Source organism: Gymnodraco acuticeps, unplaced genomic scaffold, assembly GCF_902827175.1.
Source record: "Gymnodraco acuticeps unplaced genomic scaffold, fGymAcu1.1, whole genome shotgun sequence".
Lineage (NCBI taxonomy): Eukaryota > Metazoa > Chordata > Actinopteri > Perciformes > Bathydraconidae > Gymnodraco > Gymnodraco acuticeps.
Window position 1 is genome coordinate 122,494 of NW_022989900.1, and position 19,845 is coordinate 142,338.

At 39.7% G+C, this 19,845-nt stretch overlaps 1 protein-coding gene across 3 annotated transcripts in view; it reads right to left on the reverse strand.

Moving 5' to 3' along the window:
- Nucleotides 1-1,662: 1,662 nt before the first annotated feature.
- Nucleotides 1,663-19,845, reverse strand: part of casc3 (casc3 exon junction complex subunit) — a 46,052-nt gene continuing 27,869 nt past the window's right edge. The window contains exons 8-13 of one of the 3 annotated variants that reach the window (XM_034206660.1): nt 16,772-16,942; nt 15,888-15,986; nt 15,635-15,807; nt 10,782-10,990; nt 8,365-8,457; nt 1,663-4,939 (exon numbers count right to left, since the gene is read on the reverse strand). In XM_034206660.1, the coding sequence (XP_034062551.1) occupies nt 10,847-10,990; nt 15,635-15,807; nt 15,888-15,986; nt 16,772-16,942 (587 nt within the window). In that variant the 3' untranslated portion in view covers nt 1,663-4,939; nt 8,365-8,457; nt 10,782-10,846. Of the gene's footprint in view, nt 4,940-6,668; nt 6,691-8,364; nt 8,458-10,781; nt 10,991-15,634; nt 15,808-15,887; nt 15,987-16,771; nt 16,943-19,845 lie in introns of those variants that run through there. The other 2 variants (XM_034206652.1, XM_034206669.1) reach the window with 2 other exon arrangements.

Genomic DNA, 19,845 nt, shown 5'->3' on the forward strand with positions numbered 1-19,845 from the left:
GAATGTGTGTGTGTGTGTGTGTGTGTGTGTGTGTGGCATCAGCAGGATGACAGAATGGGGGCTTCTGCACACAGTCAGTGGCTTCGAGTGACAGACAGTCACATGACTCACGTTACACTGTGTGTGGATGTTGTATGGATGGATGAGCATAAGTCAAATGTATTTAAATTAATAAAACCCTAGTTAGCAGATCGAATTGCACAGATGTAAAAAATAGTTGGATGATTTTCCAGACTGTGACGTCATAGGAGAACAATATAAAAAAAGAAATAATTTAGGGAATAAGAAAATAAATAAGAAAAATAATAATTTTTTATAAAAGGGCAAATATAAGATTCGAATAATCGACGAGTATTATCTTTTTTGAGGAAGGAATGAGTTAAGAATAAATTAAAAGAATAATGAATAAGTGAATAAAAAGAATATGGAATATAGAATGAAACATACATTTTTGGGATAGATAGAATGATAGATATAAAGAAAAGAACGAAATGCTGACATGAGTGGTCGAGTGGCAATTACATCATTGCTAACCAGCCAATCAGAAGGCTCCTCCTAGTTACATCATCATTAAGAAAATTCATTTGAATAAAGTTGTGTATGTTTGAAAGATGCTTCATGAGTCTGTAATGAAGGATTTAAATGAGAGAGCGTCTTTGTGTTCAGCTGCTGAATATTCATCGGAAGCTCTGCACTCTGATTGGCTGTCCGAGCTGTCAATCACACCGTTTACATAACAGCCACTCTTCCAGCTGATGAATATTCATGTTAACGGTCAGAGCAGGTGTGTGTGGGAGTAAGAGTGTGTGTTTGAGAAGGGTTGGTAAAATGACAGATTAGATAACAAATAGGGTGAGAAAAGTGTGTAAATGGAGAAAAGAAAAGTAAGCAAGAAGAAGAAAGAAAAAGTCAAACAGGAAGTTAATATGGAAGGAAAGGAGGAAGAGAATAATGAAAACAATTAGAAAAGAAAGAAAGGGCAAAGGGAAGGAGGAAATAAAAGAAAGAAGGGATGTGTAAACGGGAAAAGGTGTGTGTGTGTGTGTCAGATTACAGCTCATAATGAAAACCCCATACACACAGATCGATGACGGTCATTTGACTGTATAGTGGATCAATATTCAGCAGATGTTTATGTTTACACACACACACAAGTAAACATGAAAAGGTGGTGAGGAAGAAGAAAGTCAAGGAAACATTAAAAGAAGGCAGTTAAGGAAAGAGAAAAGGAGGCAAGGTTGAGGAAAGAAAGGAGGAGGGACATTAAGAAACTGAAGATTTAGAACAAAAGAAAGGGTGTTGGATTGGTGAGGAAAGGTAGAGGAGGAAAGAAAAGGAAATAAAGAGGAGGGAAGGAGAGAACACAAGAAGGTAGACACGTAGGACAGACAGAAATGTAGAAAGCGCAAATGCTGAATTGAAGGAGGGTTGAAAGGAAGAAAATAGGAACAAATGAAATGGAAGTGAGGGAGGGCACAAAGAATGGAATGAGAAGTAAACTGAGGAAAGTAAGAGAGGAGGAAGGAATGAAGGAAATGAGGAGGAAAGAGAGAGATGAGAGAAAGGAGAAAAAGAGGAAGAACTCAAGAAGAAAGGAAAGGAGGAAGTAAAGAGCAAAGGAACAGGAAATGAGGAAGAAAATAACGTAAGAAAAACATGAAGTTTTATAGTTAATCATTTTCTTTATTGATCCTGTGTGGAAAACATCGTTCTCCACCAACAGACAGAAACAAACCACAGATGCAGTTTTCATTAACAAATTAACAGTAACATTAAAACAAACAAACATGGCCGCCAACAGTTTGCTCAGTCCACGGATATGAAGTCAAACCAGTTTCTACTTGAACATTCAAGTAGAAAGAGAGAAAGAAAGACAAAGGCTGGACCAAGACGAATCCTCCCCTTAACGTTTCTACGATCCAAAACATTTATAATCCACTGATAAATGAATGAGTCAGTAACGACTTTCTCCCTCTCATAAGGCAGATTGAATATGCGTCATGCATCACACCAAAACACGTGTTCACGCTCCATCCCTCCAGGAAATACAACTATGAATGTGGAAAGTAAAAACATCTGAAACAAATAATGACTTGATAAGGGTATGGGTTGGTCAAATATTCAAATAATTCCATTTTCTTGGGGAAAAACCCCTGAATCTCCGAATCATTTTGAGAAAAACAATTTCGAAGAATCTGAAAATAAAAGCAGCACATTTCCGAGTAAGAAAAATCATGTTCTCCGAGGATAAAGTTGTAACTTTCCGAGAAAAAAACTTTTGAATATTCTTGTAGATTAAAGGATTACATTGAATTCCAAATGAAAAAGGGGAACATTTCCATAGAAAAAAGCATACATGTACGATAATACTTGAGTGAGATCACCCTTACCCTACATGTAGAGAAAATCACAAATGTGAGAAGAAAAAAAAAAGGGAGAAAAAAAATGAAATTAGCATTCCTCTTATATTAAGCAAATTTGAATTATCTCAGAGATTAAAGAGTTACATTTGCAAGAAAAAAAAAAGTTAATTAAAAGAAACGAGAATATTACCTGAGTTTATGAGTTCTAAATAAACAAAGTTTTGCAAAAAAAAAATCACTCATATACTTTCCCCCAATATTTGAGAATATCAGTCTCTCATATTCACAACTTTAACCGTGGACATTTAGATTTCTCTACTCTGAACTTTGTGTAACTTTCAATCTATTCTCATAAGTATTTTTTCTTTTTCTTAAAGCACATTTAAGGATTTGTAGGCGTTCTGTCAAACAGCAGAATACTGGTGGAAATATTGTTCAACATTAACCTTAATTCCTGTCAAATATTTTTCAATTTTTTTATGAAAAAATTGCAAAGATTTGGTAAAATGTCTAGCTTGACACTGAGCCAAAGTTGTTTCGGTAAACATTCTATTTTAAGTAATATTTTGATAATCTATCAATTCTTTGTCAGTTTTCAAGCAGTAAAACTGCTTAACTTAATTAAGGGAAACTGTGAAACATCTCTAGAAACGGTTGGACTTTTCCTTGCCGAAATGTGCTTCTTTATTAACCTGTTGTAAAACATTTTCTTTGAAATCATTTTGATCATGCATTTATTTTAAACAACCTGCTTTTAAATTTGACATCAATCCACAAACACATCATTCTTTACCTTAAATGCTAAATAAAGAGCTGGAAGATGAGAAACGGTGAGGAATACCCTTTAATTCTGGTTATACTTCCATCTCCGAAAGTGTATTTCTGTTGCAGGACAAACAAACGATGAATACTTTGTTAGATAAAGTGTTTCCTCAGTGTACTTCTAAACCCTCATGACATTCCTGCATTTACTAACAATAAAAAAGAAACCGTATTAAAATGAAACAAGGATAAGTAATCATACAAATCATAGCTGAAGCCACAGCTCCTTTGTCGTCTCTAAATTAAATCCACCGTTAACATTCGAGGTCCCTGCCGATTGCTCTGAATCAGATCTAGTAGTTTTATTAGAATATGTTTACTTCTCTATTTTATCTGTTCAAGCCTCTATATACACATTTAGATTGTTTTATATACAGCAACATAACGCTTCTGTCAGACGGACTACACTTTCACTCTGCTCGATGAAAAAGCTGCCGTCTGGAAATACATTTTTTAAATATGTGTTGATAAGGGGGATAATAATGAATAGATGACCAACTTTTAAAGTCTGATCTAAATGGTTTTGACGTAGTGGCCAATGGAAAAATGTTTGGCCAGAATGTTTCTAGAAGCCATCACGACTGTGATCCAAACTTCCAGTCTCTGTGTCACGTTCTTGTTTCACGTACATTTGTATTTTTTTAGCAAAAAAGAGTTGGATCTAGCTGTTGTCTTATATTAAAGTGGGAAACAAACATGTATATTTCTGGAGACAAAACTAAACAAGTGACCCAAAAGTTTACTAGAATTTTTTTTCTAATTTACGAGAAAAACAATGTAAATGTTCCCTGGAACGTTACGTCACATTTAGCAGAATGTTTACTAAATGTATCACTTAAACCGTGTGAGACTTTTTCTCTCTTTGTTTTTTTTACACTGCCCCCTTCGCTATTTTTTAACATACAACCTTATTCTCGAGAACTCTTATTTTGAACTTCTAATCTTTTTGTAATGCAAAGAATAAAGCAGAATACTGGTGCTAATATTGTTTACAAAAAACTTGCAGGTCATAAAACAGGGGCAACCCGATCAGAATTCAAAAATAGATCACCAACAAAAATATGTATCACTTTCCTTACAGGTTTCGTACTAAACGCTGATTTAACATGTACTATTACAATAAAATCTGCTTCTTTTGTGTTTTATATCGTGTTAAATTGAATATATGACCTTTAATAACATAACCTCTGACTTTGAGAAAGTCATTTATAGTAATAAATGCAGGGATCTTTTAATACAGGAACTGCCCGTCAGTGTGAAGGGACGAAACATCAGAAACTATCAAGTGAGCTGTAACAGGAAGCACCGGGTCGTCTGCGCTCAGACTCAACCCATTCTCCATCCGCACATTAACTCTGCTTACTTTCAAATGACACAAATAAACCGACTAGCTGAATAAACTGATACAAAAAAGAAACCGTTTATATGGCCGCTTCAGTCCGACTCAACAGGACACTTCACCGTAAAACAAACAAAAATACTTTTCACAACAACAGTCTGTCCGTGTCACTGTGTCATGTTAAATGCTTCTAAAGGGTTTTGGAGAATTTTCTTTTTACTTTTCCAGGTTCAGCTTTGTTGTTGCTCAAAGACACGTTGGTGGGATCAAACCTGCTGCCGAGTTACAGAGCCGTCTGCCTCGCTGCTACAGGGAACAAAGAGGAAAAAACGAAGAAAAAAAAAATCATACAGATAAAAAAAGAAGAAGAATGTTGGTGGGGACCGCAGCTCCTCACTGACCCCCCACCCGGCTCCTACAAAACACAAAAACACAAATATTTTATTATCTGCGAATAATTCTATTTTTTTTAACTGAGAAATAAAAAATTGTGAACAGTGGCTGAAAGTTCTCCCACAACACTTTCATCAAATGCAATCAGAAGCAGAGGTGGAGGAAGTCATCGTTTGCTTTACTGCAGTAAAAGTACAAAATGATCCCTTTGAAAATACTCGACTAGAACTGAAAGTTACGTTGGATTGTCCTTTAGATTTCAATTCACTGGAAAAACGTGAACCTTACATTACATTTGTAAATTTAAAAGAAAACACATTGATATTACCATAGATTCAAGTGGTAATTTCCCACGAAAAACCATATAATTCCAAGAAAACACTTTAATATTCTGAGATGCCAGTGGTACACTTACGTGAAAAAAAAAACGTTAATCTCAGATTCAATTTGTCAATTTAACCGAAAAAAAACCAAAATGTTTATTCTTCGAGATTAAATGTCACCTAATATGCAAAATCCACTTTTTCATGTATTTTCTACATAAACATGTGTAGAGTGTGTACATGTGTACCCTCTGTGTAGAGTCTGAAAGTTTCAGGAAAAAAGATTCCCTCACTTTTTGTCCTGATCCATTTATATAACAACTGATGAGATTTTGGCCTCTTTATGATGTCATAACGATTTATAACAGACAGAGAATCAGCACATTTGGAACAGCGCTGAAACAGAGGGGATTATGGGATGCTACAATGATCCGTTTGGTATTTCGACCCAAACACTTCCGAGACATTTGGTATATATCAGAGACCTATAATAAAGTAATGAAAAACAGTATAATAGGGGACCTTTAACCTGTTGAGCCCCACGGACCCACGGAAAAACGCAACATGTGCAAGAAACAGCGTCTGAGGGCTTCTTAACACAGTGTTTCCCTTATATACAAATAGTGGCGCCGCTGCTGAAATATGCGCACGCTGCTGAAATATGCGCGCCGCTGCTGAAATATGTGCGCCGCTGCTGAAATATGCGCGCCGCTGCTAGGGGGCGCCAGCCAGGTACCCAAAAAAATTAAAAAATATTTTTTTAACTTTTTTATTTTTAAATAATAATAAGTGGCGGCCCTTTTTCATTTTTGATTGTTTGTTATGTGGATTTGTAGTATTTGTGTTACTGTATGTTCAATAAAGGTGTATTTTTGCGAAATCTCGAGACATTGCCACTGTATGTACCAGAGGTGTGGACTCGAGTCACATGACTTGGACTCGAGTCAGACTCGAGTCACACATTTTATGACTTGAGACTCGACTTGACAACATCACAAAAGACTTGCGACTCGACTTGGACTTGAACACCAGTGACTCGGGACTTGACTTGGACTTGAGCCTTCATCAGCGTAGCAGGGCTAATGACTGATCCGAGCGAGTTTGTGTACACGGAGAAGAGGAGGGGACCAAGAAGAGAGCCCTGAGGGACCCCCGTAGTTAATTGACAAGGGTCGGACTCAGACCCTCTCCAAGTCACCCTGTAGGTACGGTCTTTGAGGTATGAGGTGAGGAGGGAAAGTGCAGAGCCTGAAACTCCAAGTTTTTGGAGAGTGCGAAGGAGGATCTGATGATTCACCGTGTCGAATGCAGCAGACAGGTCCAATAGGATGATGACAGAGGAGAGGGATGCAGTTTTGGCAGTGTGCAGTTCCTCCGTGACAGCAATGAGAGCAGTTTCTGTGGAGTGACCTGCCTTGAAACCAGACTGGTGCGGATCCAGAAGGTTGTTCTGATTGAGATAACAGGAGAGTTGTTTAAAGACAGCGCGTTCAAGTGTTTTAGACAGGAACAGGAGTAGAGAGACAGGCCTGTAGTTTATAACATCTGACGGGTTGAGAGTAGGTTTCTTTAGGAGAGGGTTTACTCTTGCCTCCTTGAGACTGTTTGGAAAGTGACCAGAAGTTAGAGAAGTGTTGATGAAATGGGTGAGAAACGGAGAAAGGAGGTTTGAAGGGATAGGGTCCAGAGGACAGGTGGTAGGGCGGGCAGAGGTAATGAGGGTAAGAACCTCACTTGGAGAGAGAGGGGAAAAGGAGGTAGTGTGTTGGTGGAAGGAGGGTCTGGTGACCCAGCGGTGAGTAAAGGTGAGTCAGAAAAAGAAGAGCGAATATCATCAACCTTTTTTTCAAAGTGGGTAACAAAGTCGCTTGACAGAAGTGAGGAGGGGGGAGGAGCTTTTGGGGGGGTCCAAGAGGGTGGAGAAGATGGAAAATAGTTTTTTAGGATTGGAATAGGAAGATTGGATCTTATCTTGAAAGAAAGTGCTTTTTGCCTGAGAGATCGAAGCAGAGAAAGAGGAGAGGAGAGCTTGATAGGTTAGGAGGTCGTCACGGTGTTTGGATTTCCACCATTTCCGCTCTGCTGCCCTAAGGACGGTTCTATTAGCACGCAGTGCATCATTTAGCCAGGGAGCAGGAGGGGACTGACGAGCCTGCCGAGATGTGAGAGGAGAGAGAGAGTCCAGAGTGGATGAGAGAGTAGAGAGGAGAGTTTCTGCAGCAGAGTTTGGAGGCAGGAGATGGAACGAATCAGAGGAAGGGAGGGCTGAGAGAACCGATGAGGCAAAGGTAGAGGGGGAGAGGGAGCGAAGGACACACACACACACACACACACTTTTTGTCTAACACGGTTCTGTACTGTTATGCTGTTGTGTTCAGTCATTGTTCTTATGTTGAACATGAATACATTTACTTTGTAAGTGATTATGGGACGTATTTCTTCTTTCATATCAATTTTCCTTCATACTTTATTGCCGTGAAATAGGTCTTAAATTCTATTCAAAGTGGTCTTAAAAAGGTGTTAAAAAGTCTTAAATTTGAGTTGGCGAAACCTGCAGGAACCCTGTACAATAAAAAGTCCTGCATTCAAAATGTTACAAGTAAAAGTAGAAAAGTATTAGCATCAAAACATAGTTAAAGTACCACCTGCAGAGGGATCTAGATGCAGGTGTTCTTTTCTCCATAGAGACCGCCTCACTGCACATTATCCCTTGCATAAAGATAGATTGTAGGTCCCTTACAACATGTTGTACACAGCCTTACCTTACTGATCCCTCTTAAATTAGAAAAAAACACGTTACTTTACCAGCAGAGAGAAAATGGATTATTAAATTATGAATGTGACTAATAAAGAGCAGTTTGATAATTAAGTATTATTCTGTTGATCGATGTCATTACATTTGGTGAAAAACACATAATGACTTGTTTAAGACTCGTTTTGTCAAAGTTTAGGACTTGGACTTGACTTGAACTTGCCCATCCTGACTTGAGACTTGACTCTGACTTGAGCGCAAATACTTGAGACTTGACTCGGACTTGAGCGCAAAGACTTGAGACTTGACTCGGACTTGAGCGCAAAGACTTGAGACTTGACTCGGACTTGCAAAACAATGACTTGGTCCCACCTCTGGTATGTACTGGCAGGGCCGATTTTTGGCATAGGCGTAGGCGGTCGACTAGGGCGCCAGATCTGGGGGGGGGGCGCTGCGCTGGTAGCTCTGGGAGGGGAAAAAACATTTGACCGTTGGGGCTCATCCTAATTTTTGGCCTTGATGTAACAACATTCATAATTAAGTAAATGTAACACCCTTTTCACCCCGGTTACACTTTTCATTTGCCCTGTACGATAGGCGCTGTAAGTGATGAAAGTGGGGGATGTTGGCTTATCAGGCGCCCGCAGTTCACAGCCAAAATGCGAGCGTGGGAGCGAGAGAGCGAGCGAGGGAGAGAGAGGGCGCACCGGTACCGGCGCTGTTGTTATTAGAATCTGGTGCTAGCTGCGCTAACGGATATAAGAAGTAGATGTTTCTACAACCATGGTGGAGGAGAGCTCTCCTGTCAGACTGAGAGGCTCAGTGAGGTAGAGGACTCTCCGAGTGTTTAGATAGTTAATTTTAGTCTAAGTTATCTCAGTGGGTCTCAAACGGTTTGACCACAAATTATGTAAACACATATTTCCAAGGCACTCCTTTATAATTATTAGGATACATAAAAACAGGTTTGAAATCATTCCAATGTATACTATAGGCAGGGGTGCACATAACTGGTACGCAGGTATGCATGCGCGGCAACAATCTGAAATTTGTACCAGCACTTGTGTCACAAAGCGCATTTGCGTACCGACGTACTTGTGAAACTTTTCCAGAAAGTGGTTAGATCACCGGACGACAGAGTCGGTCTCCGTGTGCACAGACAGGGCTGCTGTTAACGTCGGTCTGTACAACGGAATTGTGCCAAAACTACGCCAACCGGCTGCGGAGGGAGACTCCCCCCCTTCACTGGAGAACTGCGCTAAAACAGCTGATCACAACGTTCACACACTGTGGTCACGAAGTACCCCACCATTTTTTAAATCAATAGCGTGATATTCTAGTGGTCAATTCACGAGAAAAACCTTGAATATTCTCCCATATTTTAAAAGCAACAAATGTACAAAAAAAAAACACAACTTAATTGAACAATTTAAGTAAAAATGTACATCACAGTCTCGCATAACCACAGCTAAACTAAAGGCGGCATATTTTCAGCGTGATGACCTCAACCCTCCGGTATCACTGTGGACGTTTTTGTCCATATGGGTCATTTTTCACTTTGCAATAACTTTGGCTGTGTTGGTGCAAATTGCCTGATTTTTTGTAACAAGGCTATTTTCTCGATCTATTTTGGAATTCCAATTTTTCAAATCACAGGGCCATCTGTAAATTAGCTTAGATGGCCCACAGGGTGATATACAGTGAAAAGGACAAATTGAACTATTTTCCGTCCGATATAAAATCCTGACATTACAAAATGCATGATTTTATACCGGTATGGCGGAGAGATCAAAAGATTTGGTTATAATGGGAGTGGATGGGACATTTTTGTCCGCCAGTGGCTAATGTGGGAGTTTTTTGTTTAATCTGAGTCCGTGCAAAAACTAATAATCCACCAAAATAAATGTTGTTGCTAATCTTTGACATATCCAAGACTGTGATATAAAAAAAAATTAGCCGACCCCCCCCCCCCCAACATTCATTATATGGAAAATAACTGCCTTTTTGTGCATGTTTTTCATAGAAAATGCAAATTCATGTTTTCAAACTGGCAGTTCAAGGGTTAAAATCCTGAACATAAATGAACATTTGGTATTTTTGATCAGGACTGAAGTTGATTGAAAGATTGAACCCCAAAAAGTTTTTTAAAATATTAATCTGTCATTTTAGAGCAGTTTTTGGAAGTGGACATTTTTGTCCCGAATGACTAATGTGTGAGTTTGTTGTTCAATCTGATTTTGTCCAAAAACTAATAATGTAAAAAAATCAATTTTGATGCCAATCTTTGACATATCCAAGACTGATAAAGAAAGAAAAGAAAGAGCCAGTCCTCAGATATGTATTTTTTGGAAAATAACTCATTTTCTCTGTTTTTAATCATGAAAAACAACAGCGGTTTCATGTATTCAAAATGGCATTTAAAGGGTTAAAATCCTGAAAATGATTACATTTTTGGTATTTTCTATTAGGGCGGGAGTTGCTTTAAAGATTGAACCCAAAAAAGTTGTGAAAAAAACCTTTTAAAATAATGTTTTTATCAAAGTCTTTTGCAGTGGACATTTTTGTCTCGAATGACTAATTTTCGTAGTCCAATCGAATGATACCGGAGGGTTAAATAGCCTCATTCAGATTAATTACTGATTCTATTTTGTAGAACAAACAAAAATCTTGTGTTCACCTCAACACTTATTTCACACATTTAATCAAAAACACGCTAAAAAAAACTTCAAGGCCAACTCAAATCATTTTAAAGTAATGGCGTATATAAAAACTAAAAGGAAGTGACTCACCTGTAGTGTTCCGATGGGAGTGAGGCTGAGACTGGTTGGCGAGGGGGGGAAGTGAGGGAGTGGTGTCACTCTGAGGCGAAGCGTAACTCCGGAGGGGGGGGCTTGATGGTGACGGGCTGCGAGGTGCGGCGGGGGGGCGAGGGTTTGGGCTGGGCATGCTGCTGCATGGTGTCGTAGTACGTCACGCCGCCGTACACCTGGGCCTGACCCTGAGGGACACCACACTTTATTATCACCACCCAACAGAACCAAACATTTACACAACTATATACTGAAATGAGACGTGCCAAAAAAACATCACCGGAAAATTTATTATATTTTACAAATTTGATTATTCAAGTGAAACCTACTTAAGTACATTTATTTTCTCTAAAAGCATGTGGATAATCAATCAATCAATGTTTATTTATATAGCCCAATATCACAAATGTTACATTTGTCTCAGTGGGCTTCACAGTTTGTACAGAATATCAGTATGACAATACGACACCCTCTGTCCTTAGACCCTCTGTCCTTAGACCCTCTGTCCTTAGACCCTCACATCGTACAAGGGAAAATGCTACTGTTAGACAATAAGTGACAAACCAAGTGATGTCAAATATTTGTGTTATACATACAACAAATACTACTTTTACATGTTATGTTGGGTATCTTTTTTATTTTGCAAATGGCTAGTTTGAGCGATATAAAAATCAGCAAGCCAAAGCTGCTTATTTATGTAACAGGCAGCTTGGACCATACAAGTAGAACTGCTGCCATTTCTAGGTTTTTCTAAAAGTCGTTTTTTATAAGAAAGACACATTATTGTTGGTTTGTATCTTATGATCAAATATTTTCACATCAGATGTATAGTATCACGTGTATTATTGGACACGTGCAAACTAGGGGTGCAACAACTAATCGACTTAATCGATTACCAAATTAGTTGCCAACTAATTCAGTCGTCGATTCGTTGGTGACGTCATCACGTGTGTTTTACGCGCCGTTAAGCTCCAACGTTATTGGTCTTTTTATCGGTACTGGAGACATTTAAAAAATATATGTCATGTATTATTGCTACAAAACATTATATCGCAGTCTTAGTGTCGCCAACTCGTTTCTAATATGCAAAGACAACAAATGCGTCTATGATGTATTTTCGATCAGAGGAGATCTCTCTCCCCCGTCTGTGTGCGAGGGGGCGGGGCAGTTTACACACACGCAGCTGCTACATGCAGCGGAGCACACTGCGGACATGGCGGAGAGAACGCGCTCCGAGGTGTGGTTAAACTTTACCCGTCTCGATGTAGAGAATGCTCGTTGCCTAAAGTGCAATAAGAGTTTAGCATGTAAGGGCGGTAACACGAGCAATTTGTCTAAACATTTAGCAAAAGTGCTCCACATCCAGACGGAGGAATGCACCGGGTTCCACCGTCTTTCTAGTAGCTCTGTAGCCCCCCCATCCACGAGTAACGTTTCCACGTCAGGTGTTATGTATGCTAGCAGCAACACACGGAGTTAACTACATTATACAAACATGGGTTAATGATTAGAGGTAACAGAGTTATTTATTTAGATAAAGTTTCAGCTATTCTGTTTACAGTTCTGTCATCAGATTATTTAATACGATTTGTTAAAACGTTGTTTCTTTTGATGTGAAATATTATTTATTTTATTTAAATAAAAAGCAATGTTAATTTTGTTCACAATGTGTTTAGTTAATTTAATAATATGTATTTTTGAATCAAGTATTCATCTTTATTGTCTTCAGTGTTAGTTTCCACATGCCTAAAACAAACTCAAGCTAAATCTAAAAGTTGATGAATAAGAGCGCTTGAGAAATTGTGCAAGGCATAATAGTCCGAATAGTTGATTAGTCGTTTCATTAATCGATAGATTAATCGATTATCAAATTAGTCGTTTGTTGCGGCCCTAGTGCAAATGAATAAACCCATTGAATGAGGTAACATTTGGTATGTTTTTTTGATTTATGTGTTAGTTTTATAGTTTAGTATATATAAAAAAAACGTTTACCCTATTTGTGTAAAAAATAAATAAAAATATTTTCCACAAAAGGTTATTATTTAAACACAGATACGTCATGAAAAGTTTTTATGATTATCTTCGTTAATATCTGGATATTTATAAACTCTACTGTGTTGTATCTAATATTATTGTAGTCATTTGTATTTTTACTTGGATTATTTCTTCTAATTATCCTTGTATGAACTCTTACCTGCCCTCTCCTGATTTCTACTCTTATTGATGCTCTGACACGTGAATATCTTTGATTAATAAACAGGGTATATGCAGGAATCCTGAAGTCAAATGTAATACCTTTTAAGACCTTTTTTAAGACCCTTTCCATACATTTTAAGACCTCATCGCAACTTCGAGTTCTAACCGGTTACATTGGCGACACACTTTACCTCACATTTACTATATTGATTGTAAGATAGCACAACTAAACAGAGTGCAGACGGACTACTGAAGCCTCCTCTCCACATGAACTTCAACCTCTCTGTGAAGGTCAGGTTTAATGCAGCTATGCTGCTTTGTTGCTTCTGTACTCTGTGCTCTTTCATTCCAGTAGAACTCCTCAGAAACCAGTATTTGACTAGTAAACAAAACAATTGACAAAACTTTGAACTATGAAATATATTAAACTTTGGTGAGCTTCAGCGGGGTAATGCCATATAAACAGGGGTGCACATAACTTTTTTGCCCTGGTTCTCAAAGGAGCACCTGGAGATGTTGCTTGGTGCTCATCCTTAAAATGAAATAAACCGTAACTTTTGAGGGGGTCTGGACTTTATTTGCCAGACACACAGCACTGAACACACATGCAGAGGTGAACACAGAACACACATGCAGAGGTGAACACAGAACACACATGCAGAGGTGAACACACGACAACATTAGCACAACCAGTAATCCTACAAGCTGTCATCACTACCCTCCTCACTGTCTTCCTCTCTGTCAGACATGGTAGCTGATGATGTAGGCCTACTTCTTTCTCTCTGGTTGAGTCTGCGATTAGCTGCTTGATTCCACAAGTCAACAGCTGGGTTTGGGTCGAAAGTCTCTGTTGTCATCTTAGACAAGTGGATGTAATCAAATAACTATGTGAACATAACCAATAACCTACCATAGCCAATAACAAATTAATGTAACTTATTTTATGTATGTTGTTCATTCATATCTTATTTTACCTTAACATTTATTTATTTATGCATTTTTTTTTATCTCTCCAGTTTTAAAGGATATTTTTGGTTACTGTCCTATAGTATACATTGGAATGATTTGAAACCTGTTTATCCCAATAATTATAAAGGAGTGCCTTGGAAATATGTGTTTACATAAATTGTGACCAAACCGTTTGAACTTAGACTTTACCTCACTGAGCTGTAGTATCAGCCTCTCAGTCTGACTGGAGAGGACTCTCCCTCCACATTATTGTAGAAACATCTTCTTCTTATATCCGTTAGAGCAGCTAGCACCAGATTCTAATAACAACAGCGCGTACCGGTGCACCCTCCCTCTCTCCCTCGCATTTTGGCTGTGAGCTGCGGGCGCCAGATAAGCCAACATCCCCCATTTTCATCACTTACAGCACCCATCGTACAGGGCAAATGAAAGGTGGAACCGGGGTGAAAAGGGTGTTACATTTACTTAATTATGAATATTGTTACATCAAGGCCGAAAATTAGGATGAACCCCAACGATCAAAATGTTGTTTTCCCTCCCAGAACTGCCAGCGCAGCGCCTCCCCAGATCTGGCGCCCTAGGCGAACATCTAGCCAGCGCTACGGGCCGGCCCTGAGTTCATATCATGGTTCATATGCAACTCGCAAATATCTTTCTCTCTCTTTTCTCTCTCTCATCTCTCCCCTCTCCTCTATTTTCTATTTTCTCTTCTCTCTCAATGTTGGTACGCAAATGCGCCTTGTTTCAAATGACCCGGTGCTCTTTTTTTGGCGGAGGTGCGCATGCGCACCAGTTATGTGCAGCCCTGCATATAGGAGCTCCCTCACAAATGGGGTTAAATTGGGCTGGGGCTGTCCGGGGCTAAGCCCGGCACATAGGACGATGCTCTGACGTTATCATCCTCACACATTTGTCATATGTTTACAAAAAACGATATATATGTTAAGACTTTTCTCGTTCTTAATATAGACTATTTAGGGTCGATATGTGTTGACCTTACTTTAAAATAGCAGATCTCTGTGACCGGATTTGGTTTGGCTTAGACCCCGGCCCCACGAGGACCCATACAGTAAAACACATACGCAAACGCAAAAAAGACTTCCGTTCACAGACACGCATTCGATTCATTAACGTGTCCGTTCACACTAGACCGCTGGAAATGCTGGAAACGCTGGAAACGCTGTAGTACATATGCCAGGCCTGTAAGTGGCGCTGCTGCCGCCACAAAATACACCAAAAGCAGCGAAGAAGACCCCGGAGCATGGTTGTCATGGTTGCCCTTCTGCTTATTCTCCACGGTGGACGGCGTGTTCTCCTGCTGTATATCTCTCAGGTAGTCCATCAGCAGATAAACCCCCCCCCCCCCCCCACAGAGCGGAGCAAGGCAACGAAACTTAAAATAAGAAGCAGCATTTTATGGCACGCTATGCATGGGGCCACCTTGAGGGGGTTTCCCGACATGTTGTTTCAGTAAATTAAAGGGTGTTTCATGTTGTCGTTGCTGTGGACCTTCTTAATACCTTGGAAAATGCCGTTCAATACTTTTTAATAGCCTTAATTTTCGCTAAATTAATTTATCAACTTTTAATACTTTTTAAGACCCCGCGGACACCCTGATAAAGCTTTATTTATCTTATAATGATGAGGTTTAAATGATCAGTTCCTACCTGTTGAGTCGGGTACATGGTGGGGTACGGGAAGGTCATGACCCCCGGAGGTGGGTAAAACGGCGGAGGCAGCAGCTGCTGAGGTTGCCCTGGCAGCGGCGGCAGAGAAACTGGTGGGCCTCCATAGAGGGCGGGGTTAGCAATCGGGCCGCCTGATTGGTGGGGATGGAGACCTGAGAAGATGGAGGAGGAGATGAGTGACAGGAAGCTACAAGTTCTTTATCTTTAAAACTGCAGAGGGCAGCAGACTGACCGGGGTGGGGCATGTGCATCTCAGGCTGGACCAGCATGCTCTGCGGCGGGATGGGGGCGGGGCCATCCCCGTGGGCATATATTGGTCCCTGGTACGACACTGAGAGACAGGCGGAGAGAAGTTATTAACCATAAACCAAACATTTACTCAAGTACTGTACTCCTTTTTGTTCCTATTTCTACTTTCAAACCACAATACACTCAAAAAGAATGTTACTACAGTATTGAATATGTTTATATGCACAAGGCTTACATTTTACAAGGGAAATTAAACTAAATATTACACTTTAAAATAATGTAAATAAATCTCTGCATACTCATAAACAATTTACAAAAACTATTATATAGTTTGATATCCAAAAAACTGTTGATATCTACGTTTTTGATCATTTTTTAAGACAAGAAAAACCGGGAAGACTGGCTTTCTTGTTTTGCACATTAACTTCCAGCTGGAGTTAGTGATTGCAGAAATAGTTTATTTTCAAAAAATAAAACTTAAAAAACTTAAATGTTCCTGTTCTTGTGAGGCTAAGGAAGAGCCAAAATAATGTACACATTTAAACAAGCCAGTTTTCATTCATAATCATATCTATTGGTCCTCTGTGTAGGTACTCATAAATATCGACTCGATCTTTTCCCCCCGAGTGAACTACACTCACTGGTCAGCAGGACGTTTCGGCTGGATTCAAAGTGTAAAAACATCTTCACTCAACACTATATCGACACTATTATTAATAAATCTCTATATAAACAAATGAGTAAACAGACATTTGTTTATGCTTGATCTTTGATGCTCTCTGCTGGTGAGCAGGAGGAAGTGCGTCATTGACTGAATAATTGATGCTTTGAAGGGTTGAGTTATTTTCCACCACGTTAACGTCTTACTGGGTTCATAGTAGTGTCCCTCCCTCACGCCCAGGTGCATGGGCGGCGCCGGCTCCGGCACGGTCCTCTGACGTTGGGACGAGTATCGCTTGGCCCTGTTTGAGCCAACACTGATCTCCTCGATGTTGGAGAACTGAGGCGGGCTGCCCGGGACGTGCATGGTGGGGAGGCCTGTGAACAGGAAACAGTATTCTAGTTCATATATTAAGTCTTCATTTTTTCTGGGTATCTATTGAAACATTTGTGAAAGCGGAATATTGGTGTGGTGATGAAACAGCGTTGGATCATGGGAGTTTTAGTCAGTTTCTCATGGTTAAGATTTCTTCAGTGTCCCCTTTCATCTGATAAAGTGCTAGTTGAGTTTCTTTCTGCACACTGTTTGGCTGCCGCTAACATTTTCTCATATTGTTTCTCTGATACCTCAATATTCAAGCACCAAAATATATCAGTTTAATGTATAGAGTAAAAAGATCTAAAACATAAAACATGGTTCCTCCAAGCCCCTCAAAGTTTTTGTATACATACTAGGGCTGTAACTGAATATCCAAATATTTGTTCCTTGGAGTACTATCCGTCTTCGTCACGTTGTTTCCATAGCAACAACAACTTCCTGTCAACTGCGCTAACTCTACTTCAAAATAAAACCATGTCCATACAAAATAGAAAGCCAAGCCAAATTACACTAAAGACGTATACAACTGCAACGAAAGTAACAAACAGCATGCAATATCCTTTACAATTTCAAAGAAAACAAATTGGGTTACATTAACAAATAACTATAAAACAACAATACTGTAGAATAACAAAAATAATGCCGTGAATAAACCGAAATACACGTGTCGAAACGGTTCGCTGCTGATTACTACGCAAGTCAATTTATGACAGCTTCTGGCAGACGAGATTGACACTGCTCAAAGAGGAACGATGCCATATCAGGTGACCAGATAAAACGCACATTTCCCTGAGACCTTAACCTGTTAGGTCCCAAGCCTGTTTTCAGGGCTCGAGTTTAAGGACGTCCCGCCGTCGAAAAAAATAGTGTCGGGGAGGATAAAAAATAATTTTGGGACGAATTTGGGACGAGTTAAAATAAAAATACCCTGCTAACTCTACTACAAACGGCGATGAAAATGAAACCGACTGCACGTTTTGTGTAGCACACTAAAACCTTAAACCTCACGCACAAAACATTTAGAAACCCACAAAATACACACATGTAGTTACAGCTGTGCCGCTGGCCGTCAGCCAGCCGCACAGCTGGCTGTGCCGCTGGCCGTCAGCCAGCCGCACAGCTGGCTGTGCCCGCGAATTCCTGGCCCGCAAATTCGCGGGTCTAGCTATGTACTGAGTGTAAGGGAAACTTTTGTGTAGCAATGCAGTGGGAGTCACCGACTCAGGAAAGAGACACGGTAGAGCAGGAGCTTTGATGTCAAACACTGGTTTATTTGGAGTTTCGGCCGGAGGATTCACATCACAAGTCACAGCAGTCACGATCTGACTGCACGGGAGAGTTGCCACGTCAATTCTGAAGAACTCTACCCCAGACCCCTGTATTTAGCTAGTTCCGAGAGCATCATCAAACTGCTGCATAACAAGATAAAATCATAACACCTCTATCAGCTGACGTCAACAGGCAGGAACATAGAATCATAACACCTCTATCAGCTAACGCCAACAGGCAGGAACAGTGAGACAGAACACTGAGAGCACAGCAGCCAAGGTTACGAAGTGCGTGTGCTCAGTCAGGACAGTTTGAACTGATAAACTGGGTCAAAGTTATGGGCCTTGGAAAATATTCCCCAACACTGAGTGTGTGTATTTCGCGGGTTGAGTGATGTACAATGGCATCCCGTGGAGGAATTCTGAAATGTTTTACCGTTACATCACAAAAACGCACAGCAGAACCAGACCCTGGAGCGCCGGCCTCTTTATTTACTTACTCCTCTTCATCCCCTATGGGTAATAAGGCTGAGATGAGAACTCTCCATCGTATTTAGTCCTTAGCAATATGCTGCGCCTCTCCATGTAGGGATGGGTACCGAGCCCCGGGCCGGAATTATTAAAGACAGTGGTAACGTTAAGCTCCGACGTTATCGGACTTTTTATCAGTACTGGAGACATCTAAAAAATATATGTCATGTATTATTGCTACATACACATTATATCGCAGTTTTAGTTTCGCCAACTCCGTTTATAATATGCAATAAGACTACAACATGCGTCTATGATGTATTTTCGAGTTTTCCAATCCAGACGAGATCTCTCTCTCCCGTCTGTGTGCGAGGGGGCGGGGCCGTTTGTAAAGGTCTCCTGACTGACAGACTGTCATCCTGGTTAGTGGTTACTCTGGGTTCTGTCTTCAGGACAGTGTTGGATTTTTTTGTTAATTGGATGGGACTTGATTAGATTCAATATTAGAGTAATTTTCTCGTTTGTGTGTTTGTTTAAATATATTTGGCCTTTGTTTATGTGATTGAATGATTTACTCATAAAAAGGTTGATGAATTATCATCTAATGATTTGTATGATGTTTTATTTATGTTAAAGGTCACTTTGAATGATTTTAACTAATGATAATGTAGAAAAACTAATATTTTAAATTCGGGACGGTCCACATTAATTTCGGGACGGCTTAGATTGTATTTCGGGACGGTTCCGGGAGGATGGGGAAAAAAGTTAGTCGAGAGCCCTGCCTGTTTTTCAGGTTTCAGGCTCGAAAACGACATTCCCAGAACAAATTACCATATCTTCCCTTCTAAAAAGGGTTAAATTAATAATCTTTTTTCTCAAAGTAATGATAAACCTGTGAGTTGGATGTAGAAAAGTCAGAATCAATATAAATGTTTTTATTTTAAAGAAAATTCAGATTGAACATGGTAAAAAAAACTAGGGATGCACGATATTGGTTTTTTGAAACCGATACCGATAACTTCCTGCTTCTCAAGACCGATACCCGATAATAATATAATATATATATTAGGGCCGGGACTCGATTAAAAAAAATTAATCTAATTAATTAGAGGCTTTGTAATTAATTAATCGAAATTAATCGCATTTTTAATCACATATACATA